A 19,777-nucleotide genomic window follows, 5' to 3' on the forward strand; every position below is an offset into this window, starting at 1 on the left:
ACAGCAGAAAATACATGACCACTGTAAGCCTTCAGTGAATGCACACTGCCCATCTTAGTTTGTTTTAGGTGCCTACCATTAATTTAACATTCACCTCAACCATTTTTTTAAAAACTGCTAAAGTGGGTAGAAAGCCCACAAAAATATCTAAACATCCAACACAGGAGGCAGCTGAGTTTCTAGAGGTCTCATTTCTTCACTGCTGTGAATTCTGCAGTGCACTGGTATCCTGGGTAGGAGTTCTGCGATTAGGTCATCAAGGACTGAAACTTGCACAAGATCCAAATATATGATTTGTGCAAAGTTGGTTCCCATTGGAAATGTAAATGAGAATTTGGTCACAATGTACTGCTACAAATTAAATACTAATTTTGTTATAGCATTCTGCAAAATAAAGGCTACTGGCAGTTGCAAAACATTCATATTATATATAACTACAGTAGCCCTCAATCTGTATTGTGTGTTTTAGATGTATTGTATTCTAGATGGAACTATTAGGACAATAGATCAGATTAAAAGGTAGCAGAGCAATAACTATCAGTGTTCACAGTCCTTTGCAAATTGCTGCTGCAATGTTCTGTGCTCTTGGACAGTATCGTATGGAACAGAAAAATGTTTTAAACCTTGATACTAACAGCAGTTTCCCAGGTTAAAAATAGCAGAGGATGTTCTTTAGCTGGTTGGATAAAACACTGGCCAGCTTATAGTGTAACACTACCTTCAATGCACAATCTCACTTTTTACTAAGAATGTTTAAATGCAAAACCTTAACTGTTGGGCGTGAAAGAGTTTGCAACCCATTCACCTGCTATTCCTAATTAATGCAGAATATAGAGAGGCTTTAAGGGTGAGGAGGAGATAACATTGATTGTAAATAGCTAGATCATCTCACTAATTAATTGAGCGCACAAAAATGTTCCTGCATCAATGTCACATGGCACATTATCCTTGAGGACTTGTATCAATTGCTGGCCTCCAGCACCCTGTCACTTGAGAATGCTGACCTACTATGCCACTAAACTACATTTAGTTACTTGGACTTTTAACACTTACTGAAGTAAACAAATCCACGTTCTGATAAACCTCTCATGTTAGGATTCTGTAATAACATATACCTCATCATCTGATTCATAAATGGTTACAAAATAACTGAATCCCAACTATAGGGAGACAAATGTGTATTACATCCAAGATGATTAAAGCGAGGATGGTATAACTAAAACTAAATTAAGCTTTGTTTGGTTAATTTTTAGGTTGTCGGAATTTTAACAAGAAAGTTACTTTGTAGCTGCTAATGATTGCACCTAACGACATGAATATGAAGACTCAATCTCAGCTTTAGTCCCTGCACTGTAAAAGGTACAAACACACGTTAATCAGAGTGCATTTACCTAGCATTAGCAACAAAATAATTCTCCATTCATCATTTTACATGCAGGCTCAGAATCACAACCAACGAATCAACTAAAATTGCAACCCTACCTTTTTTCTTGCTCCTTTTTGTTCCGCACAAGAGCCCTGCCATCTTTTTATTAACGGGCAGTTATATATCCGAGCTATGTAGCGTGCCAGCCCAGCTGCGCAGGGGGGGAAAGAGGTGCAGCTGGGCCAAGCATGAGATGCTTAACCAGGCACCACATGTGTCATTTCTGTCATTGTGACAGGACTGAAAGCAGCAAGATGGCAGCAGAAGGCACACGCACTGATTACTGGCATTCTAATCAGCATTCTGACAGACCCTTCTACCCTGCCTGCTCATTTTGTTTTATCCATCTGCAATGAATATTGAAGAACATTTCCAGGTACAGGGTGCACTGTGTACTAGATGAGCTAAAGATATTTTGAATGGAAAAATAATTAGATAGAATATTGTCTGATAATTTCAAACTATAAACCATAACTAAAGCTAGTTGCCTATTACAGTATATACAGTAATTGGAATGAATGTGCATTTTTGATATTGTACTGAATAGCTTTAATTGTATGTTGTAGGACTTTGCTAGTACATTTGATGCCACTTGATGTAGATATTATCTCTAATTTAGAGAGATATTAAAAACAGTAAAATACTTTTGAGCACTAATTGATTCTCATTCTACTTCGATCACTATTAGTGGGGACAACCTGATAAATGAGAATATGCTTCTTCCACAACAAAAGTCCCAATTACTATGTCTCACCTGTAACATGACTGAAAATAGAAACATAGAAAATAGGTGCAGGAGTAGGCCATTCGGCCCTCCGAGCCTGCACCACCATTCAATAAGATCATGGCTGATCATTCCTTCAGTACCCCTTTCCTGCTTTCTCTCCATACCCCTTGATCCTCTTAGCCATAAGGGCCATATCTAACTCCCTCTTGAATATATCCAATGAACTGGCATCAACAACTCTCTGCGGCAGGGAACTCCACAGGTTCACTCTCTGAGTGAAGAAGTTTCTCCTCATCTCAGTCCTAAATGTCTTACCCCTTATCCTAAGACTGTGTCCCCTGGTTCTGGACTTCCCCAACACTGGGAACATTCTTCCCGCATCTAATTTGCAAAGTTCAATCTTTTAACACTGCTGAATCCAGGCTAAAATTAATCTATTTTGAGCTTTGCAAGTCCTTTTTTTAAAAATTCAGAAATTAGAATAAGGAATTTGAACTTTTAAAATAGAATTAGACCCCAGGGTTTATGGAAGCTCACTTGCAGTATTCAAAATGGGACAAAGAGCATTCAAAGTGGTTTTAGTCCTGAAATGTTTTACATTTATTGTCAAACAAGATAATCAGCAGACACTTACACACAATTTTGTTTTGTGTGTCCTGTGGCTTTGCTGTTCTATAAATATAACTAGAGCATTAGATTCCATGAAAACAATCCATAACAGTGCAGATCATGAAGTATTGGCAATGTGAATATACTCAGCTTTGCATTAGTACTTTGGCATTCAAACAAGTAAAACAGCTTCACTGGGGGAGCAGAGAGAAGGTATACAGTCAGGTCTACAGCTAAAGTCCGATAGCAAACACTGTTTTACCCTAGAGGGAGATTGCCTGGCAGGCTTGTCATATTACTCGTTAAATGTGGCAACAGTGTATCAGAGTCCGAAAGAAGCTATATTTGGATAAATGTGACATAATTACAGACCTTGTTAACCAAAAGAAGCATTGATATACTTATTAACACTTACCAAACATATTTTTAATCTCTTTATAAAGCCACTGCTTTTTAATAAAAAGATTTGGCTCACAGTGCTGCTACAAGAAATGCTTTATGAGAAGACTACTGCTTGGAGTCCTGATTCCAAAATGGAGATTCTGCCAAAGTTAGGGAAAGATTAAGTCAAAGAAAATGATTTTAATAGGGCAGTGTCTTCACAAAAGAGTATTTGGTAAAGTTTTTATTTTGAAGGGACAAATGAACCACTACCTGGAAATATACATAACAGTACGAGGAAGGCAAGCAGATTTTATAATGCTTTGGGGTGGGGCGGTGTAAGGATCACACCTGATCAATCTGAAGAGTTTTTGAAATAAGCAAACGCAGCAAAGCTGGGATTAGGCACCAAAGTTATCATGACAGACTGCAGTGATTGGGAATGCTTACATCGGAAAAGATAAGGCTCAGGGAAATCTTATGGAAGTATTCAAGATCTGAAAGGGCAAAGGCAAGATAATCGTTTATGTTTAACAAAGTCACCAATTTTACCAAACACAGTATAGGCTCAAATGTAGATGAGGGTGGGGTGGAATATTTAGGTGCATCTACAAAGGGTGGTGTGTGTATAGAATGGATTACCAAGGGAGGCATCTGCAAATTCAAGAAAGTGTTTGTTAAATACTGATAGAGGGGTATGAGCAGTATCATGGGATATGATATTTCCTGAACACAATGGACAGCTAGCTGGCCTGCCATGGTCTTTTCATTCCTATATATTACCATGTTTCTATTTTTGTTTGGGAAAACAGAAGTTTCATTTTCATTAGGATGACCTCACAGAAATGCCAGGATGATGTATTTTGATTAAACTTCTACACTCCTATTGCATGTCTATAAATAAACAAAAGATTCTGCCAAATATTTTTAATGAAAATAATGATCCAGCAGGATCGGGACATCAAACCACGAACATTTTTGGCCAAATTGCTCCTTAATCCCCCTGTTCAATAGACATACAGTGCCACAGGATTTCACTCTACAGCTCTCTATCCCAGCCATCAACACAGTGCCACATCAGTGACATCAGAAACGGTAATATCACAGGTCTGTAACAAATTCCAGGCACAGAAATCAAGTAAGTAGCAGTGGAAACCCAAACAAAGTTTCCAAACTTGGCTGTGTGGCCAATGAAAATCAGACAGTTCTTCACTCAGAGGGATCAAAAAAGAAAAAAGACTGTCCATACACCCCTACAGTGGTCAACTCAACAGTGATATTGTTAAAAGCAAAGGACAAGAGAGCTAGGGAAAGATGCATCAACTAGGAAGAATGCTTAAAACTCGATGCGAATGCTTGAGTGCACCCGTACTGCTGCAAATATTACCCCAAAATAGAGCGAATATAGTTAGTAACATATTTATAGGGGAGAGTAGGTAGTGAAGCAGAAAATTATTTTTTCATTTTTATCTTCACCTTACATTAACCCTCGTAAGGAAAACGTACACATTGTAGGTTAGCAATTTTAAAAAATGGTAAAATGACAAATTGGATTTTGAGCTTGTACAACTCCAGAAACGAGATGACCACCAGCAGTTTGTTCCGCAATACTGTGCCGTTTAACATTCTCAATTACAGGGTGCAGAACATGGCGCGCCACGAAGTCTGCACCGACAATATCTCAGCAACAGTGCAAGGGTCAGCAGGAGTAAAAGCAGAAAATGAACTGGTATCATGAGGAGACAGTAAGGGAATAAAAATGATTGGCAGCCAGTCACACATTAAATTTAGTTTTACAGGGATTCAGGTCAGAAGCACAGTCGGGAGGTTCTCCACACCAGCTTCAGGTTGCACTGCAGGTCACGATGACAGCACAACAATGTTGCTTCCCTTTTATTTTCGGTCTTGCTGGTGCTTTCGGTGTTGAAAGGAGATGACGAATGACTGCACACTATACGTGCCAGTATTTTTAAACTGACAAACATTCCACAATGGTACAGTGGAAGACTGCCTAGGTCTGTGAGAGAGCCAGATATGAAATTAAAGGAGACGCAGATGGAAAATAAACAAACAGGAAAAAAATAGTCCTTGATAAGGTGCACCAAAGCAAGTCAGGTTAAAGATATTCTCAATTTCTTTGCCCTTAGCAGCACACAGAACATATCATGAACAGGCTAGACCATTGTTAAAAGCTAACAAACCACATCTCCTGATCATCAATATCATGAATACACTTTGTTATTTTCCTCAGTAGGGGAAACAGAAACCAAAGGGGGCAGGGGAAAGAGTACCCATAACCTCACGGCTACCACAATATGGCTTGATTCAAAGTAACAGCAATGCCGAAACCCCTGCAGATGTGAAATTCTCCCTTCCCCACAAAAATCCAACCTTGAAACAACAAAGATACTGCACAATGAACACATTGTGCAAACTGTTCCACCATCCGAGATGGAGGAAGGAATGCAGTTTGAAACGACAAACATAAACAAATATAATTGCTTAAAGTCAAGTACTCGATAAATCTGTGCATGCTGTATACATTCATTTTAAATTTTACGTGCCTGTAATGGGCAGTGAAAGAGAGTTATATAATCAAGACTTGAAGATACCAGAACTCACAGAAGCAAGACCTAGCAAATCAAAACCTGCACCTCAACATCACATCCTGTGGTACAATAACTGCACTATTTTACTGAGCTGTGGCTCAGGCTGATTCAGCAAGCTACCTGGAAGAATGCTCAGAGTTCGGTTGGTAGTGACCTGGAAATAGGCTGCCCGTCTTTCGGGTGCAGGTGTTGTATGGCACAGAGAAAAGAAACAAGATCTTTAATTCCCCCACCACAAAAAAAGGATAAGTCGGCTGGCAATGATGTAAAAAAGCTTTGCTGACATGGCTTGCGATATAATGAGAATTGGGGGAGAACTTCCAACACAAGCCATGACAGCAAAGCATCTGTGTTTATAGTACATATGGCTCAATATACATGTTCTAATTCAAGATGCTGCTTTGGGTTAGTTACTGGTGCAGTGTAATCAAGTTGTTGTAGGCAATAGGATAATAAAATATTTGAGCAATAAGGGGTTAAGCACGTGCAGCAATATGCAAGTGGTATTATAGTAATGCCAGGTTCGGTTTATTTGTGAGAAGGAAGGAGGAGCAGAATACAGAAAAATCTGCCATGGGTCATTCTGCTGATGTCGAGTGTGATAAAATAACAAAGTACTTTTGTTAGTTTTTAAGCTTGGTATTGGCCCCCTTAATTTGTCACAATACTTAGTTTAAAAACTAGCTTCGCTGACAGAAACCATGTCCCAGCTCAACATGAAACAATGTGCAATAATAACTGAATCAGTGAGAAGTTTGCTTGAGGAAGGAGCCAAGTCAATTCAAACATGCAATTAGTTCAGTTTTGTGTCTGATTAAAAGCTTTGTGAATTGAATAGAGTTACAGAAATTCTGCCTGGCTCAGCTTAAGGGTCCCATCCAAATCTTTTGAGTTTTGATGTGGAGTCTTCAAAGAGAGGTTATCTGATTGGAACTGTTAAAGAGAAGATGAAGAACCAGAAAACTTCTGTAGTTGGTGAGGAAAGGATTAACAAAATCACTGTTAAAAACAAGTCAAAATCTCAGCACAAGTTATATATATTATTTCCTACTATAAATGAGTTGCTGGTAAAGTTTAATTACTGTAAATATACCTTATGTTTCTGCCAATATTCACTTGTTCTTTTACTGTTTAATAAATTTGTTTAGCACTTGTCTATTGTGAATCTTAATCTGCTGTCTTCAGAGAACGGACTCTCTGTGGTAGCACACAATAGAACCAGTAGCTGAAGTAATCTACAAAAAATGGTTTCCAGTTCATTTTCCTGGGCACACTATATTTTACCTAGATACATCAGAACAATTGAAAAAACTAGAGGACACAGGGAGCAAGGACAACGAGAACAATCTGAAATACAGAAGCTAATACGATCCAGAGTAAAAAAAAAGGTAAAGGTATCCAAAAATGTAAGTGAGTTACATAGGCTATACAGCACAGAAACATGCCATTCTGCCCAACTTGTCCTTGCCGACGTTTATACTCCACTCGAGCCTCCCGTTTTTCCTCATCTAACTATCAGCATAACTCTCTATTCCCTTATCCCTCATATGTTTATCCAGCCTCCCCTTAAATGCATTTATACTATTCGCTTCAACCACTGCCTGTGGTAGCGAGTTCCAGATTCTCTGGGTAAAGAAGTTTCTTCTGAATTCCATATTGGATACCTTGGTGGCTCTATTTTATATGGATGACATAGAAACATAGAAAATAAGTGCAGGAGTAGGCCATTCGGCCCTTCGAGCCTGCACCACCATTCAATATGGTCATGGCTGATCATGCAACTTTAGTACCCATTCCTGCTTTCTCTCCATACCCCTTTAGCCGTGAGGGCCACATCTAACTCTCTTTTGAATATATCTAACAAACTGCCCTCAACAACTTTCTGTTGTAGAGAATTCCACATGCCCACAACTCTGAGTGAAGAAGTTTCTCCTTATCTCGGCCCTAAATGGCTGTGACCCTGAGTTCTGGACTTCCCCAACATCGGGAACATTCTTCCTGCATCTAACCTGTCCAATCCCGTCAGAATTTTATATGTTTCTATGAGATCCCCTCTCATTCTTCTAAATTCCATTGAATACAAGCCTACTCGATCCAGTTTTTCTTCATATGTCAGTCCTGTCATCCCGGGAATCAGTCTGGTGAACCTTCGCTGCACTCCTCAATAGCAAGAATATCCTTCCTCAGAGTCGGAGACCAAAACTGTACACAATATTCAAAGTGTGGCCTGACCAAGGTCCAATAGCAAGACCTCCCTGCTGCTATACTCGAATCCTCTCGCTATGAAGGCTAACATACCATTTGCCTTCTTCACCGCCTGCTGTACCTGTATGCCAACCTTCAATGACTGATGTACCATGACACCCAGGTCTCGTTGCACCTTCCCCTTTATCAATCTGTCACCATTCAGATAATAATCAGCCCTCCTGTTTTTACCACCAAAGTGGATAACCTCACATTTATCCACATTATACCACATCTGCCATGTATTTTCCCACTCACCTAACCTGTCCAAGTCACCCTGCAGCCTCTTAGCATCCTCCATCCAGCTTCGTATCATCTGCAAACTTGGAGATATTACATTCAATTCCTTCGTCTAAATCATTAATGTATATTGTAAATAGCTGGGGTCCCAGCACTGAACTTTGCGGTACCCCACTAGTCACTGCTGCCATTCTGAAAAGGACCTGTTTATTCCTACTCTCTGCTTCCTGTCTGCCACCAGTTCTCTATCCACGTCAGTACATTACCCCTAATACCATGTGCTTTAATTTTGCACACTAATCTCTTCTGTGGGACCTTGTCAAAAGCCTTTTGAAAGTCTAAATACACCACATCCACTGGCTCCCCCTTGTCCACTCTACTAGTTACATCCTCAAAAATTCCAGAAGATTTGTCAAGCATGATTTCCCTTTCATAAATCCATGCTGACTTGGACCGATCCTGTCACTCCTTTCCAAATGTGCTGCTATTACATCTTTAATAATTGATTCCAACATTTTCCCCAGGCTGACCGTTTATAATTCCGTTTTCTCTCTCCCTCCTTTTTTAAAAAGTGGGGTTACATTAGCTACCCTCCAGTCTATACGAACTAATCCAGAGTCTATAGAATGCTGGAAAATAACCACCAATGCATCCACTACTTCTAGGGCCACTTCCTTAAGTACTCTAAGGTGCAGACCATCAGACCCTGGGTATTTATCGGCCTTCAATCCCATCAATTTCCCTAACACAATTTGCTGACTAATAAGGATTTCCTTTAGTTCCTCCTTCTCGCTAGACCCTCGTTTCCCTAGTATTTCCGGAAGGTTATTTGTGTCTTCCTTGGTGAAGAGAGAACCAAAGTATTTGTTCAATTGGTCTGCCATTTCTTTGTTCCCCATTATGACTTCACCTGATTCTGACTGTAAGGGATCTACATTTGTCTTCACGAATCATTTTTCTTCACGTATCTGTAGAAGCTTTTGCAGTCAGTTTTTATGTTCCCTGCAAGTTTACTCTCAATCTATTTTCCCTCCTCCTAATTAAACCGCTTGTCCTCCTCTGCTGAATTTTATATTTCTCCCAGTCCTCAGATTTGCTGCTTTTTTTGGCCAATTTATATGCCTCTTCCTTGGATTTAACACTCTTCCTAATTTCCCTTGTAAGCCACAGTTGAGCCACCCTCCCAGTTTTATTTTTGCACCAGACAGGGATGTACAATTGTTGAAGTTCATCCATGTGATCTTTAAATGTCTGCCATTGCCTTTAAGTATCATTCGCCAGTCTATCCTCGCCAAATTCACGTCTCATACTGTCGAAGTTACCTTTCTTTAAGTTCAAGTCTCTAGTCTCGGTATTAACTGTGTCACTATCTTAATGAAGAATTCTACCATATTATGGTCACTCTTCCCCAAGGAGCCTCACACAACAAGATTGCTCATTAATCCTCTCTCATTACACAACATCCAGTCTAGGATGGCCAGTTCTCTAGTTGTTTCCTCGACATATTAGTCTAGAAAACCATTCCTTATACACTCCAGGAAATCCTCCTCCACCGTATTGCTACCAGTTTGGTTAGCCCAATCTATATGTAGATTAATGTCACCCATGATAACTGCTGTATCTTTATTGCATACATCCCTAATTTCCTGTTTGATGTCCCAACCTCACTACTACTGTCTGTACACAACTCCCATTAGCGTTTTCTGCCCTTTGGTGTTCCGCAGCTCTACCCATAGAGATTCCACCTCATCCACGCTAATGTCCTTCCTTAATATTGCGTTACTCTCCTCTTTAACCAGTAACACTACTCCATCTCCTTTTCCTTTATGTCTATCTTTCCTGAATATTGAATACCCCCGGATGTTGAGTTCCCAGCCTTGGTCACCCTGGAGCCATGTCTCCGTAACCCAATCACATCATATCCGTTTACCTCTATCTGCGGAGTTAATTCATCCACCTTATTACAAATGCTCCTCGCATTGAGACACAGAGCCTTCAAGGCTTGTTTTTTTAACATTCTTTGTCCTTTTAGAATTTTGCTGTAATGTGGCCCTTTTTGATCTTTATCTTTGATTTTCTGCCCTCCACTTTTACTTTTCTCCTTTCTACCTTTTGCTTCTGACCTCATTTTACTTCCCTGTCTCCCTGCATAGGTTCCCATCCCCCTGTCCTATTAGTTTAAATCCTCCCCAACAGCACTAGCAAACACTCTCCCTAGGACATCGATTCCAGTCCTGCCCAGGTGCAGACCGTCCGGTTTGTACTGGTCCCACCTCCCCCAGAACCAGTTCCAATGTCCCAGGAATTTGAATCCCTCCCTCTTGCACCATTCCTCAAGCCACGTATTCATCTTAGCTATCCTGTTATATCTACTCTGACTAGCACGTGGCACTGATAGCAATCCTGAGATTACTACTTTTGAGGTCCTACTTTTTAAATTTAACTCCTAGCTCCCTAAATTCAGCTTGTAGGACCTCATCCCGCTTTTTACCTATATCGTTGGTAGCTATATGCACCACAACTGACTGTTCGCCCTCCCCCTCCAGAATACCCTGCAGCCGCTCCGAGACATCCTTGACCCTTGCACCAGGGAGGCAACATACCATCCTGGAGTCTCGTTTGCGGCCACAGAAACGCCTATCTATTCCCCTTACAATAGAGTCCCCGACCACTATAGCTTGCCCACTCCTTTTCCTGCCCTCTGCGCAGCAGAGCACCCATGGTGCCATGAACTTGGCTGCTGCTGCCTTCCCCTGATGAGCCATCTCCCTCAACAGTATCCAAAGTGGTATATCTGTTTTGGAGGGAGATGACCGCAGGGGACTCCTGCACTATCTTTCTACTACTGCTCTTCCTGATGGTCATCCATTCCCTATCTGCCTGTGTAACCAATTCACTAAACGTGCTATCCACGACATCCTCAGCATTGCGGATGCTCCAGAGTGAATCCACCTGCAGCTCCAGTTCCGCAATGCGTTTTTTTAGGAGCTGCAGCTGGACACACTTCGCGCATACATAGTAGTCAGGGACACTTCCCCTGATTTCCCATATAGCACAGGAGGAGCATGGCACGGCGCTGTGCTCAACTGGCATGACTTAACCCTTAAATTACTTAATTTACCAACAATGACAAAGGTTTCCAACTGATAAGAAAAAGAAAAAAGATACAGAAAAAAGAAAAACTACTCAGCAGTCAGCCAGCCAGCCAATCACTTACCCTCTTGACTATGATGTCACATTTCAATTACTTTTTACTTCTTTGTTTACTTCCTACCTTTGCTGCAGCTAGCTGCTCCCTCTCTGCTGCTTCTTGCTCTCAGCCACCGCTCTTTGTAGTCCTGCTCTGCTGCCGACCTCCTCTCACGATGCTGCTTCCTCTCTGCCTCTAGTTTTGCTCTTCCCAACAAGTGGAAACACTCTCTCTGTATCTACTTTATCAAAACATTCTTCCTGCAGTATTGTATGGCCAATATTAATGCCACCATCAGCAAATGGCACTGCTTGAACCAATGTTATTGCCTTAGCTACAATTATGTTTTTTAAATCAGTGAAAATGTTAACAGGTCCAACAAATACAAGTGTAAGCACTCAATAGTACAACTAAGCTAATTGAAGGAATGCTCAAAAGGTGGTTGACCAAGATTCACAATTATGCTGCTGGGATACAGCCTAATTTCACGGAGTACTAAGGCAGACAACCCCTGCAGTGGCTATCAAAGGAACTTGGTTAGCTGTTAAAAATGCACCGACAGTCCATGAAACAACTGGTAAATTACAGACCCAAAGTAGAATTTGCAGCCAAGCGAGTGGCGAACAGATGGCTATAGACATTGATTGATGGCAGCAGTTACCAAACCAACTATAGCAACAGAAATTACAAGCAAATCTTATGACTACAAACTCAAAGGCCTGGTAAGTAAGTTCTATTACTCAGGAGGATAGAAAATTCTACAATTTATGCTTGCATATAGCAAACACCACCATTTCCGTAACACTTGTGTAATACGTGTAATACTGTGTAATACGTCAATAATATATTGTCTGCACACGCTTCCTGTTTGTCACACATTTCCTATGTCACGATTTGATCACCCTTGCTGTGACATGTTTCTCAAGTCTTGGAGTAAAGCTTACTTAAAATGCCTACTTATACTTACCATTAATTAAGGTGCAGTGCAGGCCTCCCAACACTAGCTGGCATGGGTGCTCATGCTATCGCTATCTCCATGCCGACCTGCACCACCCCACACCCTCCCCCAACCCGATGTTGTCCCGACCTGCAATTATCCTGCGCCTTCCTTCACAGCCTTTCTGCTCTGCATCCACTCCCACTCTTCTTGCAGGCTCCAATCTAGCCTTTGCTTTGCAGCCTTCCCATTCAGTCTGCAACCCCTTCGGTTCATTGTGATTCTGTTGACAGCCTTGCCACTCTTCAGTCTTGCTGTTCAGCCTCCACACCTGCCCTATTACTCTCCTTGACTGTGGTACCCGACCCACAGCTGGACCTCAACACCTGCACCCTGGCCTCTGCCACCATTCCACTCTTTTGTGGCCTTGCCACTAAGCTTCCACCACTTTCACTGCCAGTACTAGTACTAAACTGGGAATTATCACCTGGGTTTTGTCCATAATTAGAAATGTAAATATTCTAATTAATGACAGCTGCGAGACAGGAGAGGAATAAAATAGAAAAACAGAGAGGCACGAGAGGTGAGAGAGAATGAGACACATTAACAATGTCTTTTCCCATCCTAATTTGAGTTTCACAAAAAAAGATACATTCTGAATACAAATGAAGCCTCTAATTATTAACTGGTTATCCCCTCTTTCGTTACTAACATTTGGAGAAACAGAGAGAGAAAAAGGCCAACAGAGAAAGACTTTCAAAAACCAATCACAAATACCAAATTTAGTCTGCAGAGATTTCTAAACCAGGAAAATATTAGGAAAGGTGACCAAAAGCTTGGTCACAGAGGCAGATTTGAAGAATGGTCTTAAATGGAGAGGAAGTTTGAGGGATAAATAGGTTCAAGGAGGGAAATCTGGAGCGTAAGGCCATGGTAGCTGAATATATGGTCACCAACTATTGGGAGGCAGAGGAGGCCAGAGACACAGGAATGAAGAATTATATTCAATCTACAGCACAGAAACAGTTCATTCAGCCCAATTGGTATATGCTGGTGACAATATTCCACATAAGCTTTCTCCCACTCTAATAGCTCTTTCCCATCCTGTTCCCATATCCCTTTATTCACTCCTTCCTTATATATGCTTCAAGCCTCCCCTTAAATGCAACAATGCTATCTCCACATAGCAGCGAATTCCACATTCTCACCACTGTATAAAGAAATTCCTCCTAAATTCTTTATTTAATTTGTTAGCGGCTATCTTGTATTTATGTCCCTTGTTCTGGACTCACCCACAAACAAAAACAGTTTCCACCCTTTCATAAGTTTGAAGACCTCCATCGGGTCTCCTCTTAACCTTCTCTTTACCAGAGAAAAGAGCCCTAGCCATCTCAACCTTTCCTGATAGTTCTTCGGAGGTCACAGGGCTGGTGCAGGTTACAGACATAGGTAGGGCGAGGCCGTGAAGGGATTTAAACATGAGGATGAAACTTTTAAATTATAGGCAATAATCAAGGGGACACCGGGGTTGAGCTGGCAATAGGCAAATTTAGACAGGCACCAGGAAGTTTTTCTTCACAGAGTGATCAATATATGGAATGGCCTTCCAAACTGAGCAGTCGAGGCAAAAAACCCAGAATCATATAAGAAACAGTTGGATGCTGCAATGAGGGAGCTTTAGGCTCTTCCTGAATGCATGAACCAGGATGGATAAAATGGGCCTTCCTCACCCATTATGATTGTGTGATACAGGTCTACAACACAAACAAACCATTGTGGAGGTGTTTGGGGGAGGGGGTGCTGTACTTTATAAGTAGAGGATAGAATGATTGCAGCAATGCAATTTCATCACAACTGTGGAGGCCCCATCTGCTTGCTCAAAGTGGGTGTAAAACGTCCATGACACTTTTCAAAGAGAAGGAGGAAGTTCTCCTGATGACCTGGCCAAGATTTATCCCTCATCGGCACCACTAAAAGATTTTATCTGGTCATTTATCTCATTGATGGTTGCAAGACCTTTCCAGGGCAAGTTGATTGCCACATTAGCCTACATTTCAAAAGGTACTGCATTGGTTGTGAAGTGGTTTGGGGCATCCGGAGGATGTGAGGGGCGCTGTATAAATACAAGCTCTTTCTTGCTTATTTTAATTAATTTGCTTTCAATAAAAATTCAGGGTTAAAATGTGAAAATAAGTATTAGATAAGTTGAGGATGGCCCAAACCTTTTATTAAATTAATTGAAGTAGAATGCATCATTTGCAATAAAATAACATACGTGGATTACAGCGTCTTGGAGAGGTTAACACACAATGTAGTACAACAACAAGCAGCATTTATATAGCACCTTTAATATAGCAAAACATCCCAAGGTGTTTCACAGGAGCATTCTCAGACAAAATTTGACACTGAACCAAATAAGGAGATATTAGGGCAGGTGACGGTCAGAGGTAGGTTTTAAGGAGTGTCTTAAAGGAGGAGAGGGGGAGAAAGACAGATGCGGAGAGGTTTAGGGGGGAATTCCAGAGCTTAGGCCCATGGCAGCTGTAGGCATGGCCGTCAATGGTGCAGCGATTAAAATCGGGGATGCACAATTGGAGAAGTGCAGAGATCTGGGAGGGTTATAAGGCTGGAAGAGGTTACATAGAGAGGGGCAAGGCCATGGAGGGATTTGAAAACTAGGATGAAAATTTTAAAATTGTGTTGCAGACCGGGTGCCAATGTAGATCAGCGAGCACAGGGGGTGATGGGTGAACAGTACTTGGTGCGAGTTCAGACACAGGCCAGCAGAGTTTTAGACGAACTCAAGTTTATGAAGGCTGGAAAATGGGAGGCCAGCCAGGAGAGCATTGGAATAGTTAAGTGTAGAGGTAACAAAGGCATGGTTGGGGGTTTCAGCAACAGATGAGCTGAGGCCAAGTCAGAGACAGGTGATGTTACGGAGGTAGAAGTAGGCGGTTTTGGTGATGGAGTGAATGTGTGCTCGGAAGCTCATCTCGGGGTCAAATAGGACGCCAAGGTTCCACACTAAGTCTCCTATTGCTCCCCTACAAAAAGGTAACATACAACGACTGCAAATTCGGAAATTGTAAATAAAAACAATTAACTGGGATTACACAGTGGGTGTGACACAATCTGAAGAGAGAAAAGATTGGTTAATGTTTTACGTGTGCTCCTTGGTTAGTGCAATAAAGGGTTTGAGCTTATCTGCTATTTTTGACAAAAGGTCTACAAACAAACTTTTTTTCTTTTCAAATGGTAACACTTCCTGTATATTGCCAGTATTTTCTACTTATATTTTAGGTACAGTATTTGTAATATTTTTAAGGATAACAGGTCCCGTTTTCTATTGTAGTACAGTGCCATCTACTGGATGGTAATGAGCACATTCATCAACACCAAACCCCTCAGGCAGATGTATGGCGTTGCATGGTGACAGATGAAAGCTACAGCCAGAATGTGAACATTCAAGCACCGTACACTCCCCAACATGGTTAAGTACCACTGACTGACAAGGCTTTGCTTCATTCATTCCCAAGCGTCTCATTACATCTTGATGCTCAAATTTCTCCTACGTGCTGAATGACCCAACATTTTCTGAGTCAAGCTTCAATGCAGCCCCAATATTTTATTTTTGCTGCTATGTCGAACACCAATAAGGTGGCTATGTAAGCCTTGGGAGTCTAGCCATCAGTGCTAATGGTATAGTCCCATGAAAGTTTGTATCTCTTTCATTTATAGTTGCAATGCAAAACTTTTATATTTAATCATAATGCAATGCATTTAAAAAAAGGTGCCCCAACTTGAAGCAATGTGGCTTCTCCCAGCAGCATTTCGTTCTAATCATGATCACAGGATTTAATTGACAGATAAAAAGATATAAAAAGGGATATAGAGACACTGGAGACAGTGCAAAAAAATGTAGTGGGATATACTAGAACTGAGAGATTATACCAATCAGGAAAGATTGAACAGGCTGGTGTTTTTTTTTCTAGAAAAGGGAAGACTGAGGGGTGACCTGAAAGAGGGCTTCAGGATTATGAAAGGTTTTGATAGGATATAAACAGACGTGGAGATGTTTCAACTTGCAGGCAAGAACAGAACTAGGGATCATAAATATAAGATGGTCACTAATAAATACAAGAGAGAATTCAGGAGTAACTTCTTTACCCAAAGTTGTTCGAATGTGGAACTCACTAACAAAGGGAATAGTTGAGGCGAATAATACAGATGCATTCAAAGGGATGCTAGATAAGCGCACGAGGGAGAAAGAATAGAAGGATATGTTGATAGGGTTAGAGGAGGCTCGTGTGGAGCATAAATCTGTTTTGCATGAACCTGTTGGGTCAAATGGCCTGTTTCTGCACCGTAAATACTTTGTAATACTTTGTAGATGGACAAGGAATGTTTTTTGATCTGCACTTCCCATACTGCGGTAATTGGAAACTATCTAGTTATTTTTCCAAAAGTATTTTAGAATTATTCATTTTTTTAAAAATAAAAGTAGAGTGCAATAGATTCCTGACTGTGACATGGAGTGATGGGGTCTAAGTTTGGACCAGAAATCACCCACCAGGGCTGTGATACTATATTGTGCAAGATGCTCAGAGTGACCAACCACAGGAACTTGATCATAAGAGCCCAGTAAAGCAGGATTTTAACCCAGACCCATTTATATTTCTGCTGCATTGCCATACCTCAGTTAGTTTTAAAACTGTCAGTACATTAAGAGCAAGTGAAGGAACAAACTTGCGTTCTTTTTTTTTGAGGACATGAAATCCGAATTTTATTCCAGTTCCATTGGCACAAAATATCACAAGAAAGATTCAGATGAAAAAGGCCATTCAACCCATCCAAACTAATTTCTCTAGAAAGAATCCACAGTTAAAAAAAAACCCTTGATTTAACCGTTCACTCAAACAACATGCAGATGTTGGTGCAAATCTTTTAACATCAGATCACACTAAAATTCAAATCCACATTCCCCCACTGTATGCACCATTCCACAATAAAGTGAGCACGGTCAGGTTCAATTGCTTTGTGAATTGTCTCTCTGGGATGGGCCCGAAATAGGTGGACATACCGCCCACGGACCGTCGACATATCGCCAAATTGATCAAATAATACATCCATACCGCCTGGCGGAAAATTAATCAGCGACATTCCACCGGGTGGTATGCATACCGTCCACCCATGCACACTGCCAACCCTGCAGACCGCACTGGAAAAGTCAATCTTCAGTCGGCGGTACGCATCTTTACTTGTAATTTTTTTTTAAATCACTCAGTGCCCCCACCCCTCAACGTTTCTCCCACCTTCCAGTCTCTTCCTCCCTCCCGCCCCCACATCGATCACCCCCCAAGCAGCGATCTCCCTTCTCAGGTATCGCCCCCCCCCGAGCAGCGATCTCACTTCCCCGCACCCCCCCCCACCAGAAGCAATCTCACTTCACAGGTATCTCCCCCCACAGCAGCGATTTCCTCACCCCCCAAAAAGCGACTCTTCCCCCCCCCCCCACCCCCCAAAAAGTGATAAACATCTCTTCCCCCTCCCCCACCCCACAAAAAGCAATCTCGCCCCCCTCCCCCAAAAAGCGATCTCTCCTCATACCCCCTCCCAAAATGCAATCTCTTCCCCTCCCCCCACAAGAAGCGATCTCCCTTCGCAGGTATCTCCCCCCACAGCAGCAATTTCTTTTCCCCTCCCCCAAAAAATATCTTCCCCCCCCCACCCCCCAAAAAGCGATCTTCCCCCGCCAAAAAGTGAGCTCCCCCCCCACCAAAAAAGTGATCTCACCCCTCCAAAAAAAGTGACCACCCCCCAAAAGTTAATCTCCCCCCCACCCCAAAAAGCGAACACTCTCCCCGTCCCCCCAAAAACGATCTGTCCCCTCCCCCCCAAAACGATCTCTCTTCTCCCCCTTCCCCACCCAAAATGATCTCTCTTCTCCCCCCCTCCCCCAAAATCAATCTCTCTTTCCACCCCTCCACCCCCCCCAAGCAATCTCCCTTCACAGGTATCTCCCTGCCCACAGCAGCGATTCTCTCGCCCACCCACATACCTGCACAGCGTTCTCAGGCTGGCAGTCTCTGTGGATTCTTGTCGGTGCCTCTCGGGGGTCAGAGCTTCGCAGTAGCATGCCGAAGATTCCCGAGTGAAAAGGACTCACCGCCCGCACACCGTCTGCTGCATTCTGCTCGGCATACCGCCGAGAAAAAAAGTGGCCAAAATCGCGCACACTCCGCCCTGGCGATATGAAACGACATACTACCGGCATAACGCCGAGAAAGGACGACCAATTTCGGCCCCGATGAGTTTAGTTTCTGCATCACGCCAATAGCCAAACCGAGATCTGAAACGTGCTGTGTGAGAAATCGTAGACATGAACTATAAAACTATTCCCACCATTAACCAATCCAATTTTATCAGCATTAATATGAGTGGTAAGGTCATTAAAGGTTACTGAACTGCAAGAGGGAGCCAAATATTGACACAGATTCAGCCACTATACCAGGATATGGCCATTTATTTTCAACAGTACACTGAAATGTTAATTCAGATTCCTCATATAGTTCCACACAGTAACTCGCATTATCCCATCATTGCTCATTTTTTAAATAAAAATAATATACCACACTACCACGAAGGGAGAGAAAACTCAGCGAGCAATCTTTTCTAACTTGCAAAAGTTAAACTTCTCCACAGAGAATAATATATTTTTTAACTCGCATTACAAACAATAATGACTGGAATTATGCTGACCAAGTTCCTGAAGCTGATCATTTTAATTCCTGGCTTACTCACTTTTGTTGAGGATTCGTTCTTCAATACGGACAGCACCAACAACGTAGGAATTAAAGTGGAGCTGATCAATAGTAAAGAAGCAGAGACAAGCTAAGGTCCTGTTTCTCCTGTACACTGCAGTACAGTGAACAAAAGTACCAGTTATTGTCATGGTATAAAAATATATATTCTTTGCACGTCATGACAAAACAAAAAAACAGAACAAACCAAATTATCACTATGAGGACAATGAAACAGCATACAATGAGGAAGAGTCTGCTACTTTGATATAATCTGAAATGAGCCTGAAAAGTGCAGGCAGGAAGTGGATTATCAGTTAACTTATGTACAGTATTCTATTACTACTTTGCCATGTATTTGTTTAAAAATCTTATCAGCTTATATGGAAGTAGCTGAAACCATTGGATGCTTTTAAAAGTCTTTATAGTGTCATACACACCAGTTATCAGTATACCGAACATACACATATTTTATGTCAGTGTCAAGTGAGTAAGGATTCACAGTTCAGGAATGCTTTTAAAAAGAAAAAAAATGTTCTCCCTGCTTTATCTTCAACCCGCTACACATTCTAGTTGGCATGGAACATTTTTGGTTGATAGGAGCAGCTTTCTGT

General features: G+C 41.6%; 1 protein-coding gene across 2 annotated transcripts in view; it reads right to left on the reverse strand.

The window, feature by feature from the left end:
- The window catches only part of parvb (parvin, beta), a 92,980-nt gene that overhangs the window by 41,746 nt on the left and 31,457 nt on the right, over positions 1 to 19,777 (reverse strand). The window contains exon 1 of one of the 2 annotated variants that reach the window (XM_070900563.1): positions 1,483 to 1,652. The exons of the other annotated variant lie outside the window; for it this stretch is intronic. Coding sequence (XP_070756664.1) covers positions 1,483 to 1,525 — 43 coding nt within the window. The 5' untranslated portion in view covers positions 1,526 to 1,652. Of the gene's footprint in view, positions 1 to 1,482; positions 1,653 to 19,777 lie in introns of those variants that run through there. 2 annotated transcript variants of the gene reach the window in all.

Source organism: Pristiophorus japonicus, chromosome 15, assembly GCF_044704955.1.
Source record: "Pristiophorus japonicus isolate sPriJap1 chromosome 15, sPriJap1.hap1, whole genome shotgun sequence".
Classification (NCBI taxonomy): domain Eukaryota; kingdom Metazoa; phylum Chordata; class Chondrichthyes; family Pristiophoridae; genus Pristiophorus; species Pristiophorus japonicus.